Source organism: Heteronotia binoei, unplaced genomic scaffold (genome assembly GCF_032191835.1).
Source record: "Heteronotia binoei isolate CCM8104 ecotype False Entrance Well unplaced genomic scaffold, APGP_CSIRO_Hbin_v1 ptg000322l, whole genome shotgun sequence".
In the NCBI taxonomy this organism is placed as follows: Eukaryota; Metazoa; Chordata; class Lepidosauria; order Squamata; family Gekkonidae; genus Heteronotia; species Heteronotia binoei.
The window spans coordinates 428,148-442,452 of NW_026800016.1; the positions used below are offsets into that span (position 1 = coordinate 428,148).

General features: G+C 53.8%; 1 protein-coding gene across 1 annotated transcript; it reads right to left on the minus strand.

The window, feature by feature from the left end:
- Positions 1–9,225: 9,225 nt before the first annotated feature.
- HINT2 (histidine triad nucleotide binding protein 2) lies at positions 9,226–13,681 on the minus strand. The gene is made up of 5 exons (XM_060263527.1): positions 13,594–13,681; positions 13,321–13,470; positions 13,099–13,203; positions 10,281–10,353; positions 9,226–9,376 (listed from the first exon to the last, which is right to left on the minus strand). Exons 1-5 carry the CDS (start codon positions 13,669–13,671, stop codon positions 9,285–9,287), a joined length of 498 nt encoding a protein of 165 aa, XP_060119510.1. The 5' UTR covers positions 13,672–13,681; the 3' UTR covers positions 9,226–9,284.
- Positions 13,682–14,305: the final 624 nt, after the last annotated feature.

Sequence of the window (14,305 nt, forward strand, 5' to 3'; positions counted from 1 at the left end):
TGGCTTCTGTTCTGTTCTTATGTGACACAGAGTGTTGGACTGGATGGGCCATTGGCCTGATCCAACATGGCTTCCCTTATGTTCTTATGTGACACAGAGTGTTGGACTGGAGGGACCATTGGCCTGATCCAACAGGGCTTCTCTTATGTTCTTATGTGACACAGTGTTGGACTGGAGGGGCCACTGGCCTGATCCAACATGGCTTCTCTTATGTTCTTATGTGACACAGAGTGTTGGACTGGAGGGGCCACTGGCCTGATCCAACATGGCTTCTCTTATGTTCTTATGTGACACAGAGTGTTGGACTGGAGGGGCCACTGGCCTGATGCAACAGGGCTTCTCTTATGTTCTTATGTGACACAGAGTGTTGGACTGGATGGGCCATTGGCCTGATCCAACAGGGCTTCTCTTATGTTCTTATGTGACACAGAGTGTTGGACTGGAGGGACCATTGGCCTGATCCAACAGGGCTTCTCTTATGTTCTTATGTGACACAGTGTTGGACTGGAGGGGCCACTGGCCTGATCCAACATGGCTTCTCTTATGTTCTTATGTGACACAGAGTGTTGGACTGGAGGGGCCACTGGCCTGATCCAACATGGCTTCTCTTATGTTCTTATGTGACACAGAGTGTTGGACTGGAGGGGCCACTGGCCTGATGCAACAGGGCTTCTCTTATGTTCTTATGTGACACAGAGTGTTGGACTGGATGGGCCATTGGCCTGATCCAACAGGGCTTCTCTTATGTTCTTATGTGACACAGAGTGTTGGACTGGATGGGCCATTGGAGTGATCCAACATGGCTTCTCCTATGTCCTTATGTCTGGGGCAGGGATGCTCTGTCTTCTTGTTGCTTGGGTGTCTATCAAATGCAGAAGTTCAGGTGAAACAGTTGGGAGGTTTCCTGCTCCAAGTACTGGCAGTTTATAAAAGGTGTAAAGTCCACATTTTGGGTCATACCAAAAGGACTGTGTTTTTAGTTCATAAATAAATCTAGTCTCCTTCTGCAATGAAACGTGTTCAACATTTTGCATCTGAAATGGCTTTTTTTGATAGCAATAAATAATTATGATCTTCATCTCGTTCTCTGAGTGGCCTGCCAGCATGTAATGTTCAGCCATGGGGGAGTCATGGTGACATCTTGTGACTGACCCCTACTGGGGACTTGGAGGATACTCAGAGAGGTGGCTGAATAAGGCCTGCCCATGCCTCCGGGCCTTGGTATTCCTTGCAAGTCTCCCATCCAAGCACTCACCAGAGCCGACCCTGCTTACCTTCTGAGATCCAACAGGCTTGGGCTTGCCTGGGCTATCCAGGTCATGGCGACGTCTGAGCTTCAGGGCGGTCCCTGCAGAGACTCAGCCACCTTCGGAGGAGCACAGAGCAGGTATTGGGCATCCCAGAGGGCAGATGTGTTCCAGGGCTTGGCTTGCCTCCCCGTGTCCCACAGATAACATCTCACTCCTCACACGGCCCATCCTGTCAGTGACAAACACCTCAAGGGCCTCTGACACGTCTGTCTTTGACGCTCCCCTCCCCTCCCCTCCCCGAGGCTCAAGGAAGACAGAGCTTCCGTGGATGCTGTCAAAAGATTGCTTTATTAAAGCCATAAAGGCAAAGGAAGCAGGAATGAACGAGGGCTCCATTCTGTGGGCATCCAGAGCGTGTAGAGCACCCTCTGCTGGTGGAATGCAGCAGGCTGACCAAGTTTCAGGCAGGCACACAAACGCTTCTACCCAGAATGAAACTTCGCTGGTCTTAATGGTGCCACTGGACTGTGCAGGTGCACGAAAGCTTCTGCCCCACATGAACCTCCTGATCCAGTCAGACTGAGGTGATGAGAGAGGAGGTCCTACGACTGATAGACAATTAGAAAACTGATAAGTCACCAGGCCCGGATGACAAACATCTTTCAGAACTCAAAGGTGAACTTGTGGATCTCCTGACAAAAATCTGTAATCTTTCATTGAAATCTGCCTCCGTTCCTGAGGACTGGAAGGTAGCAAATGTCACCCCCATCTTTCAAAAGGGTTCCAGAGGAGATCCAGGAAATTACAGGCCAGTCAGTCTGACTTCAATACCAGGAAAGTTGGTAGAAACCATTATCAAGGACAGAATGAGTAGGCACATTGATGAACACGGGTTATTGAGGAAGACTCAGCATGGGTTCTGTAAGGGAAGATCTTGCCTCACTAGCCTGTTACATTTCTTTGAGGCGGTGAACAAACATGTGGACAAAGGAGACCCGATAGATGTTGTTTACCTTGACTTCCAGAAAGCTTTTGATAAAGTTCCTCATTAAAGGCTCCTTAGTAAGCTCAAGAGTCATGGGGTAAAAGGACCATTCCTCTTGTGGTTCAAAAACTGGCTAATTGATAGGAAAGAGAGAATGAATATAAATGGGCAATTTTTGCAGTGGAGGATGGTAAGCACTGGGGTGCCTCAGGGCTCAATACTGGGTCCCATGCTTTTTAACTTGTTCATTAATGATTTGGAGTTGGGAGTGAGCAGTGAAGTGGCCAAGTTTGCGGATGACACTAAATTGTTCAGGGTGGTGAGAACCAGAGAGGATTGTGAGGCACTCCAAAGGGATCTGTTGAGGCTGGGTGAGTGGGCGTCAACGTGGCAGATGAGGTTCAATGTAGCCAAGTGCAAAGTAATGCACATTGGGGCCAAAAATCCTAGCTATAAATACAAGTTGATGGGGTACAAACTGGCAGAGACTGACCAAGAGAGATCTTGGGATCATGGTAGATAACTCACTGAAAATGTCAAGACAGTGTGCGATTACAATAAAAAAGGCCAACGCCATGCTGGGAATTATTAGGAAGGGAATTGAAAATAAATCAGCCAGTAACATAATGCCCTTGTATAAATTAATTTGGAGTACTGTGTACAATTATGGACACTGCACCTCAAAAAAGATATAGCATTGGGAAAAGTCCAGAAAAGAGCAACTAGAACGATTAAGGGTTGGAACACTTTCCCTATGAAGAAAGGTTAAAACAGTTGGAGCTCTTTAGCTTGGAGAAATGTCAACTGAGGGAAGACATGATAGAGGTTTACAAGGTTATGCATGGGATAGAGAAGATAGAGAAAGAAGTACTTTTCTCCCTTTCTCACTACATGAGAACTCATGGGCATTCAATGAAATTGCTGAGCAGTGGGATTAGAACGGAGAGATGACAGAAATAAGTTTCCTTGGAGGGAAAAGGGGATTCCAGAGAGCAAACTGGATAGCAGGCAACAGACTGTAGGTGAAAGCACTTCTCCAACCACCCTTCCCACAAGCGCCCCCCAGGCTTGCCAATCCCCAGGTCCCGGGGGGGGGGGGGTTGTCCCATTTTCCCAGCTGGCTGGCAGAGGGGAAGCCCTGCCCCCACAGCCCCCACGTCCCTTTCTCTCTCCGGAGGCTCCAGTCTCCGCTTGGAAAGGCTTCCTCTTGGGATGGAGCGTCTGTGTTACTTGGAAGAAGTTGGCAGCAACTCGTGAGCAGAGAGGCCAATCCCTCGCTTCAGGGTCGCCAGAAACAGGGGTGGGGAGGGAGGGAAATGTCTGCTGGTCACTTCATGATTCCCTAGGTGGAGATGGATTCTCATAGGGTATAATGGGGAATTGATCTGGAGGTATCAGGTGCTCTGGGGCGGCTGTTTTTTGAGGTAGATGCACCAAATTTTCAGTATAGCATCTAGTGCCTCTCCCCAGAATACCCCCCCCCCAAGTTTCAAAACGATTGGACCAGGGGATCAAATTCTGCGAGCCCCAAAAGAAGGTCCCCTTATCCATTATTTCCTATGGAAGGAAGGTATTTAAAAAGGTGTGCTGTCCCTTTAAATGTGATGGTCAGAACTCCCTTATAGTTCATATGAACATATGAAGCTGCCTTATACTGAATCAGACCTTTGGTCCATCAAAGTCAGTATTGTCTTCTCAGACTGGCAGTGGCTCTCCAGGGTCTCAAGCTGAGGTTTTTCACACCTATTTGCCTGGACCCTTTTTTGGAGATGCCGGGGATTGAACCTGGAATCTTCTGCTTCCCAAGCAGATGCTCTACCACTGAGCCACCGTCCCTCCCCTTCAACGATGCTTGTCACACGCTTGCTTCTGGCTCCGCCCCCAAAGTCCCCAGACATTTCTCGAATTGGTCTTGGCAGCCCTACCCCCCACCATCTCCAAGAACTCCCCCGGCTGGAGTTGGCCACCATACGCGAAGCCCCCCTCCCCCCAAGAAAACCTCTGCATGCCACATCCGGCTGCCCCCTCCTTTCCCTCCCCCGGATAACTGCAAGAAGAGACCTCATGCAGCCTCGTGGGGAAATGTGCGTCTGCAAAGCACCCCCAGCCAACACTGCAAGGGAGAGCCTGGAAGAAACCTGAACTCTGCACATGCCCAGAGGCTGCGCTTTGTTCTCGGTCTCTCCAGGCTGGAGGAGGGAAGAAAGGCCCCAGGGGCCGCACTGCCCGCCCGCTCCTGCACATTCACCAGCCACCCGCTCTGCAGACGACCAAGAGGGCAGCGCTCATGCGCTTCCCGGGAAGGGGATACAGCACGCATGCGCGCTGGAGAGCCGGCAGGACAACTGGAATACGCATGCGCACAGGCGGGGCTCGCGGAGAGGAGTCTTTGGCGCGGGAGACGCGAGCCCCGCCCCATCCCCGCCGCTCCTTATAGGATTGGAGGAGACTGGACCATGTCCCGCCCTCTCGCCCTTCCCAGCGTGGCACAATTTCTCTGTCGCCTGCAGGACGCAAGTGGCACCTTTAAGACCAACCCGTTTTTACTTCGCATGCGCAAGCAAAGCAAAACATTTCGCATGCTCCTGCTGCTCAGATCAAAGGTTTGCTCAGTTTGTTAATTTTACTGTTCTGTCATTGTGCCCTTTTACATTCTAAACCCCTGCCTTCCAGCTCATTTCACTTCCCTGCCGCTTCTCTGCTCAGCTCTGTAGGGCTTTGCTCCCTGTGCCGGATTCCTCGTCTGATGAAGTGGGCTTAAGAGCACAGGAAAGCCTACGTTCTAAATAAAAATGGGTTGGTCTTAAAGGTGCCACTGGACTCCTGCTTTGTTCAACGGCTTCAGACCAACACGGCTGCGCGCTTGGATCTGTCGCTTGCAGGGAGCGCCCCAGCTGCAAGTAGCGGGGGGGGGGGGGGGGGGTTGCGCTGCCCCCTTTTTGTGCCTGCTGCTGCACAATATAAAGGTAAAAGGTAAGTCCCCTGTGCAGTGCAAGCACCAGTTGTGGCCGTGTAACACAGGGAACATTTTTGCACTGATGTAAGCAAGATTTCTACCATGCAGGCAGCCACACTACAGAGCCTGGATGCATCTGAGTGAGGACGGGGGGGGGGGGGGGGGGGATATTCTTCCCTTTGGTAATTTTTTTTTTTTTGCATACAAAGGATGGGAGAGACTTGTCATAGTAGAAGTGTGTGCGAAAAGGATCTAGGGATCCAGAGGACGACGACGAAGGTGGTGAGGGGTCTGGAGACCAAGTCCTATGAGGAAAGGTTGAAGGAGCTGGGGATGTTTAGCCTGGAGAGGGGGCGGCTGAGAGGTGAGAGGATCACCATCTTCAAGTCCTTGAAGGGCTGTCCCAGAGAGGAGGGTGTGGAATTGTTTTCTGTGGCCCCGGAAGGTCGGACCAGAACCAACAGGTTGAAATTCAATCAAAAGAGTTTCTGGCTCAACATTAGGAAGAACATCCTGCCTGCTAGAGCGGTTCCTCAGTGGAACAGGCTTCCCCTTGGGGGGTGATAGGCTCTCCTTCCTTGGAGGTTTTGAAACAGAGGCTAGTTGGCCATCTGGCGGCAATGAAGATCCTGTGAATTTAGGGGGAGGTGTTTGTGAGTTTCCTGAATTGTGCAGGGGTTGGACTAGATGACCCTAGAGGACCCTTCCAACTCTAGGATTCTATGAAAGGAGGACAGTGATATGCCAAAGCCAAGGCCTTCCCCTGAAAAGAAAAGCCCTGCAGGGACAGACCAGGGAGGGTCCATCTAGTCCAGCCTCCTGTCTCACACAGTAGCCAACCAGTTCCTCTGGAGGGCTAATAGCACGGCAGAGATGCCAAGGCCTTCCCCTGAGAAGAACCTTAGAAGAGCCCTGCTGGATCAGTCCACTGTGGGTTCATCTAGTCCAGCCTCCGGTCTCACACAGTGGCCAACCAGTTCCTCTGGAAGGCTAACAACAGGGCAAAGAGGGAAGGCCTCGGCCTCTGTGCCGTTGTTGGCCCTCCAGAGGCTGGACTAGATGGACCCTCCCTGGTCTGACCCAGCAGGGCTCTTCTGAGGTTCTTCTCAGGGGAAGGCCTCGGCCTCTCTGCCCTGTTGCTGGCCCCCCAGAGGAACTGGTTGGCCACTGTGTGAGACAGGAGGCTGGACAAGATGGACCCTCCCTGGTCTGACCCAGCAGGGCTCTTCTGAGGTTCTTCTCAGAGGAAGGCCTCGGCCTCTCTGCCCTGTTGTGGGCCCTCCAGAGGAGCTGGCTGGCCACTGTGTGAGACAGGAGGCTGGACAAGATGGACCCTCCCTGGTCTGACCCAGCAGGGCTCTTCTGAGGTTCTTCTCAGAGGAAGGCCTCGGCCTCTCTGCCCTGTTGTGGGCCCTCCAGAGGAGCTGGCTGGCCACTGTGTGAGACAGGAGGCTGGACAAGATGGACCCTCCCTGGTCTGACCCAGCAGGGCTCTTCTGATGTTTTTCTCAGGGGAAGGCCTCGGCCTCTGCCCTGTTGCTGTCCCTCCAGAGGAATGGGTTGACTACTGTGTGAGACAGGAGGCTGGACTAGATGGACCCTCCCAGGTCTGATCCAGCAGGGCTCTTCTGATGCTCTTCTCAGGGGAAGGCCTCGGCCTCTCTGCCCTGTTGTGGGCCCTCCAGAGGAACTGGTTGGTCACTGTGTGATACAGGAGGCTGGACTGGACGGACCCTCCCTGGTCTGACGCAGCAGGGCTCTTCTGATGTTTTTCTCAGGGGAAGGCCTCGGCCTCTGCCCTGTTGCTGTCCCTCCAGAGGAATGGGTTGACTACTGTGTGAGACAGGAGGCTGGACTAGATGGACCCTCCCAGGTCTGATCCAGCAGGGCTCTTCTGATGCTTACCACAGTTCTCCCAATGGAGGGAACAGAGCAGTTGGCTTCACAAGCATCAGTACTGGGGCCACTATTCTTTTAATTTGTTCATAAATGATCTGGAAGTGGAGGTGAGCAATATAGCGGCCAGATTTGCAGAGAATACCAAAACTTAAGGGTAGTGAAAACTCCTGCAGATTGGTCTATGAAGACTGTATGAGCTGCAGCAACATGGCAAACGGGGTGAAAGGTGATGCCCGGTGCCAGGATGACGACAACAAGCCCATAGGATATGAACAGCTCGAGGTGGAGATTGAAAGAGATCTTGTCGCTGTGGGGGAAGACTATCAAACTGGCTGTGCGAAGAGAGGCAAAGTCCACACCAGGCATGATTCTGAGAAGGATCGAGAAGACGACAGCAGATATTCTAATTGTCCTGCATGTGCCTCATTTGGAGTACTGGGTGCAGCTCCGGTCTCTGTACCTCAAAAAGGGCACTGCAGAGGCCTTGAGGGGCCGGACATCTTGCCTCCCCTGGCCCAGCCTCCGGGGGGGGGGGGCTCTCGCTCTACAAGCAGCCCCCCTCCTTTGTCCCCTGTGCTCTCCGGCTTCTCTTGGGGGGGACAGGCGTCCCCTCAAGGCCTTCACACTTGGGCCTTGTTCTGCCAGGACTTGGAGCCCTTCTGCTGGGTTCGGAAGGTCACTTTGTTCTGACCTTGACGACATCACAATTTCTCTTTACTTGGCTTCTTACAGAAATATCTGCTTCCCGTGGTGCGGAAGGGCTTTGACTGCTTGGTTTCCAGAATGTTTTGGATATACATAAAATGTACTCAAAGTAAATAAGCTTGTGCCAAAGCAGCACTCAAGTATTTCCCAGCAAATCTGCCCCACTTGCAAAAAGCCCCCAAGGCACTCGCCTGATGCAGCTGCGATTTATATCCTGCCCTGTACTCCGAACCTCAGACCAGCTCACCATCTCCTGTATCCGCTTCCCCCACAACAGACACCCTATGAGGTGGGTGGGGCTGAGAGATCTCTCCCAGAAGCTGCCCTTTCAAGGACAACTCCTGCAAGAGCAATGGCTAACCCAAGGCCATTCCAGCAGGTGTGAGTGGAGGAGTAGGGGAATCAAACCCGGTTCTCCCAGATAAAAGTCCGCACACTTAACCACTGCACCAAACTGGCTCTCACAGAAGCTGCCCTTTCAAGGACAATGTGAGGGCTATGGCTGACCCAAGACCATTCCAGCAGGTGCAAATGGAGGAGTGGAGAATCAAACCCGGTTTTCCCAGATAAGAGTCCGCGCAGTTAACCACTATGCCAAACTGGCTCTCACAGCAGCTGCCCTTTCACGGACAATTCCTATGAGAGCTATGGCTGACCAAAGGCCATTCCAGCACGTGCAAATGGAGGAGAGGAGAATCAAACCTGGTTCTCTCAGATAAGAGTCCACACACTTAACCACTGCACCAAACTGGCTCTCACAGCAGCTGCCCTTTCAAGGACAATGTGAGGGCTATGGCTGACCCAAAGCCATCTCAGCAGCTGCAAATGGAGTGGGGAATCAAATCCGGTTCTCCAAGATAAGAGTCCGCGCACTTAACCACCACACCAAACTGGCTCTCACAGCAGCTGCCCTTTCAAGGACAACTCCTACGAGAGCTCTGGCTGACCCTAGTCCATTCCAGCAGCTGCAAGTGGAGGAGCGGGGAATCAAACCCAGTTCCCCCAGATAAGAGTCCGCACATTAACCACCACACCAAACTGGCGTGCCCATCTGGGAGGCTGCAGGGGACAGACAGCTGGACGGCCCAGGTGCTTAAAGGCCCCCCCTCCTTGCTCCGTGCCCCCCTGCCCAGTCAGCACCAACCTTCCAGCCTTGCTCCCCCTCTGCCTGGCTTTTGAAAGGGGAGGGGAATCTTTTGCTACTCTGGTCCCCGGCCCAGCCAGAAAGAGAGCTCAGGCCCCCTAGCACTCTTGTTCCCCCTCAGGACGAAGTAAAGGAAAAAGGTCAGCAGAACCCAGCCCCACACAGGATGTGGGGAGGGGGCAATTGGCTGCCCAATTCAGTGGGGAGGCCCCCGTCCAGAGCCAGGTATCCCAGCCCCCACAACAGCAGTTCTGCTGGGCCAGAAGCAAGGATCACTGCACAAAGATCGATCTCAGCAGAGCACATCTTTATTGCACAGATGGTCTTCCCAAGCGAGCCAGTAGTTCAGCCAGGCGGCCAGCCCAGCTGACGGCCCCCCAGGACATGGAGGTGCAGGTGGTAGACGGACTGGGCCCCCTGCTTCCCGTCGTTGATCACTGCAAGAGAAAGAGGGATTAGGGGACACAGATTGCCCACCAACGGGGCCGGGCCCCTAAGGAATGTCTTGAGTGGCAGACGATCCCCGCAAGCAGAGAGCCACAAGGAGTCCCGGCCACAGCCTGGCAGCCTGGACCTCGGGAAGTCTCTTTAGCTTGGAGAAACGTCGACTGCGGGGTGACATGATAGAGGTTTAAAAGATGATGCGTGGGATGGAGAAAGTAGAGAAAGAAGTACTTTTCTCCCTTTCTCAGAATACAAGAACTCGTGGGCACTCAATGAAATTGCTGAGCAGTCAGGTTAGAACGGATAAAAGGAAGTCCTTCTTCACCCAAAGGGTGATTAACATGTGGAATTCACTGCCACAGGAGGTGGTGGCGGCCACAAGCATAGCCAGCTTCAAGAGGGGATTGGATAAAAATATGGAGCAGAGGTCCATCAGTGGCTATCCAACATGGCTTCTCTTATGTTCTTATGTTAAGACATGCTTGGGCACTTCCGTGTTGCCTCCGAGCTCTTTTGGGGCTCAGCCCCTCTGCCAACAGCAGAGCTGTCCAGCCGGGAGTCTACGTTCACAGGGCCACAACTGGGGCACGGGACTGGTATAGAGAGCAACTGGGGGCGCTCTGCTCTGCTTCCCTCCAGCCCCCTGCCCCGGTCACCTTCGTGGGGTCCATTTGCTCCAGCTAAGAGGAGGGAGTCCACACCCTCTGCGGGATGGAACGTGCCCTCAGATCCAGCTGCCCCCGGCCAGGGCACAAAGCCACAGACTCTGGGGCACGGAGACTCAAGAAATTGCCCTGAGACACCACGGGGGGGGGGGGGGAGCGGCAAGGGCATTTGCTGCCCATCAGGGGAAGACTCAGAGGCACTGGCGGGTGGCCATTTGGGCTTGCAACTCACCAACGCGGTATCCGTCTGCGAGGCCTTGGGCCTTTGCCGTCTGGCTGGCGACCACCAACAGGTGCCCCAGGAGCTGGGGAGGGAGAAGGGAGGGGCAGGTCAGAGACTGCGAGGGGACGACTGGGGCAAGGCTGAGCAACAATGCAGACGCAAGTCACATGCAAGAGAGCGAGGCACTGAGTCTACACCCCCAGGGGTGAGTTCTGGAGGCCCCGGCCCCAGATTCAACTATTCCTTTCCCTTTATAGTCCTGGGAAAATGGGGGCACCCAGCCAATATGGCAGTTCTGCTTCCCCACTCCTGGGCAGTTCCTCCCAAAACAAGACAACCCCCAACAACAAAACACACATAGAATCATAGAAGAGTTGGAAGGGACCTCTAGGGTCAGCTAGTCCAGCCCCCAGCACAATGAAGGAAACTCACAAACACCTCCCCCTAAATTCACAGGATCTCCATTGCTGTCAGATGGCCATCTAGCCTCTGTTGAAAAACCTCCAAGGAAGGAGAGCCCACCACCTCACCAGGAGGAAGCCTGTTAGAATCATAGAAGAGTTGGAAGGGACCTCTAGGGTCATCTAATCCAACCCCCTGCACAATGCAGGAAACTCACAAACACCTCCCCCTAAATTCACAGGATCCTCATTGCTGTCAGGTGGCCATCTAGCCTCTGTTGAAAAACCTCCAAGGAAGGAGAGCCCACCACCTCCCAAGGAGAAAGCTTGTTCCACTGAGGAACCGGTCTAATGGTCAGGAAGTTGTTCCGAATGTTGAGCCGGAAACTCTTTTGATTTAATTTCAACTCATTGGTTCTGGTCTGACCTTCCAGAGCCACAGAAAACAATTCCACCCCATCCTCTATATGACAGCCCTTCAAGGACTTGAAGATGGTGATCCTGTCACCTCTCAGCCGCCTCCTCTCCAGGCTAAACATGCCCAGCTCCTTCAACCTTTCCTCATAGGACTTGGTCTCCAGATCCCTCACCATCTTCGTTGCCCTCCTCTGGACCCGTTCCTGCTTGTCTAGATCCTTCTTAAAATGTGGTGCCCAAAATTGAACGCGATACTCCAGGTGAGGTCTTACCAGAGCAGAGTAAAGCGATACCATCACATCACATGATCTGGACACTAGACTACTGTTGATACAGCCCAAGATTGCATTTACCCACAACTGCGATTTGTGTGGGGATATTTAATTGAGTATATAAAGGTGGTTCCCCCTCAATCAAGCCTGTCTCTCCAGAGAAGGAAGGACACCGACTCCAGGTGGTGGTGGTGGGGGGTGTACTGGAATTCCAGTTCCCTCCCCTGCTCTTTTTAGCATGGGAGGCAGAGCAGAAAACCAGACGGCTTAACCCATTTTGAACAAAACACTTCCAAGCATGATGATTGCCGTGTGTGTGTTAATTGCAAGGTGTGAGGTCTGTGCTTTTCCTCTTGCTTGTGTATCTTCTGTTTGCTTCATTTAAAGTAAATTTCTCTCATGAAGGCTGATTATGAATACTGTGCCATAAAACAGGAGAATACAACTCAAAATGCAAGGGGAAAAGCAACCTCCCTGGGTCGGTCACCAGGTTAAATACAGAGAGGACCAGGGTGTGATTCAGTGTTAGTTTTGGTGCACAACTTTCTGCAAGGCAGCTTCCTCTCTGCCCCTCTCTCTGCTGCCCCGTTAGAGGCAGAGACCGCAGGTTTTCTACTGATTTTAGTCTGCAATTCAGTAGCTGCTTTTCTTTTACACCAAGAATAGTTTGCCACAATCTGCAATTTGTAAATCTTTAAAAAAGAGGCTACTTTCTTTGGTTGGGACAAGGGCCTCCTTCTCTAGTGACTGGAGTCTGTCAAGAAGACCTCCCCACACCCCTTCTGTCTGCTCAAGCCAGCCCTAGGCATGTTTACACGGATGTAAATTAAGCCCCCTGAGGCTTGTTTCTCAAATAAGTGCGCAGAGAACTGCAGTCTGTAGTGTGTTTATCAGCAGAACTGGTGCCATGTGCAGAAATTAACCCAAGCGCAAAACTGAAAGGGAACCCAACTGGGTGTGGCTGGAAGACCGGGTGCCCCTCCCCCACTTTCCCAGGCTGCAGGAAGGTGCCGAACAACTCTACAGCTCCACAAAGACCTTTCGCCCCCTAAAACTGTGTGAACTGCGGGGTGGGGTGGGGGGGTTCAGAGGGGGTGTCTGATGACATCTGAGAATAGAGCAACAGAAGCCCCCCATTGCTCGCTTGGTCAGTTTTTGTCTTTCCAAAGCATGCTTAATGTGAAGTTTTTAAAAAGGTTTCCTATTTTTCCCCAAGCCTCCAGACACGCAAACTGCATAAATTTATTAATGTGTATTAATAACTAAGGTTTTATCTGTTTTATCTGTTTTATCTGGTTTAAATACGGATCCCTTTATATGTTTAACTATTGTAATTTTGTTGGATCTACTATTGGAAGCCGCCCTGAGCCACTTGTGGGAAGGGCGGGATATAAATCTTAAATAAATAAATAAATAAATAAATGTCCATAGATCCAAGCGGGCAGCCCAGCTGGTCTGAAGCAGTTGAACAAAGCAGGAGTCAAGTTTCACCTTTAAGATCAACCAATTTTTATTTAGAACGTCAATTTAAGAACGAAATAAAAATTGGTTAAAGGCGTCGCTTGACTCCTGCTTTGTTCAACAGCATAAATGTCCAGTCAGTGAAGGGCGACGAAGACTCCAGCCGCGCCAATCCTCTTGCTTTTAGACCCCCCAAGCAGCAAGGCGTGCCCACCCCGTCTCAGAAAAGGGGCTGCCCGAGGCGAAAGGCATCCCGCCCCGGCCCCCTCGACTCACCTGGGCATCACTCTGGGCCACGCGGCTGAGGCGGGGAATGGGCCGGCGGGGGATCACCAGGAAGTGCACGGGCGCCTTGGGGGCCACGTCGCGGAAGGCCATGCACTAGAGGGGGGGCGAAGCCGAGAGCAAAGTAAGAGCCCGGGCTCAGAGGCGCCCCCTGGCGGGCCGCAGGGAGGGAAGGAAGGAGGGAGGGGAGGGCCGCCCCCCCCCCCCCGCTACCTGGTCATCCTGGTAAAGGACGTCGGCCGGCAGGGAGCCGTCGAGGATCCTGCTGAAGACGGTGGGGCCGGGCCGCTCCTCCGCCCGCTGCGCCTCCTCCACCTCCCCGCCACCGCCCCGCGAGGAAGAGGCTCTCGCCAGCCGCGACCCCTGCAAGAGCCCAGAGAGAGAGGGAGGTCAGCCCCGTCTGCCCGGGCCTCTGCAGGAAAGCAGGCCGCCTCCCCTCCGCCTGCCCGGCTCTTGCAGCGCGACGCCCCCCCCCCCAAGCCCCACCTGGCCGGGCCCGCAGCCCCCCAGCAGCTGCAGCAGGAAGAGCGCCCGCCCGCGCCCCCCCAGCAGCCCCGCCGCCATCGCCGTCCCCGAGGGAGGGGCCAGGCCCGCCCCGACGCCACTCCCCCTCCAGGCCCGCCCCTTAACCCTGGCCGCGCCGGCGCCGCCCCCCCCCCCCGCAGCTGAAGCCTTCAGGGCACCGAGACCCTCCCCAGAGAGGGAGGGAGGCTGAACGCCCCTCCCCCCAAAGGTCCAGTCATTTCCCACCCCCAATGCTGTGCAAGGAAGCCTCGTGGCGCAGTGGTCAGCTGCAGTATTGCAGGCCAGGCAACGTTGGAGCCCGGCAGAAGCTGGGTTCAGGGAGCCAGCTCCAGGATGACTCAGCCTTCCAGCCTCCCCTGGTCGGTCAAGGGAGACCCAGCTCGCTGGGGAGGGGGGAGGACTGGGGAAGGCAAGGGCAAACCACCACCCCGTGAAAATGCCGTGATGCAACGTTTACTGGTGCTTGCACAGGGGACGACCTTCTCCCTTAATGCAGGGGGGAGCCAGGGTCACCACCCACGGTGCCTCCCCAATGCAGCAGACCCCTTTCCCCGCCCCCCTCCTAGCTGTGCCATGGGCTGCCCCTCTGGCTTCACTTTCCCCTTCTGGAGGCAGCTGCAGCTTGTTGGGAGTTGCCCCCTTGCAAATCAAGAGGGTGTGTCTGCTGCGACGC

What these genes read in the sequence shown, in the direction of transcription:
- HINT2 (XM_060263527.1), bottom strand. Translation starts at nt 13,671, where the DNA reads ATGGCGGCGGGGCTGCTGGGGGGGCGCGGGCGGGCGCTCTTCCTGCTG. An exon ending in GGGGCTGCGGGCCCGGCCAG is followed by an intron (nt 13,471 to 13,593) that starts GTGGGGCTTGGG and finishes GGGCTCTTGCAG; the next exon opens with GGGTCGCGGCTGGCGAGAGC. An exon ending in CGCAGACGGATACCGCGTTG is followed by an intron (nt 9,377 to 10,280) that starts GTGAGTTGCAAG and finishes TTTCTCTTGCAG; the next exon opens with TGATCAACGACGGGAAGCAG.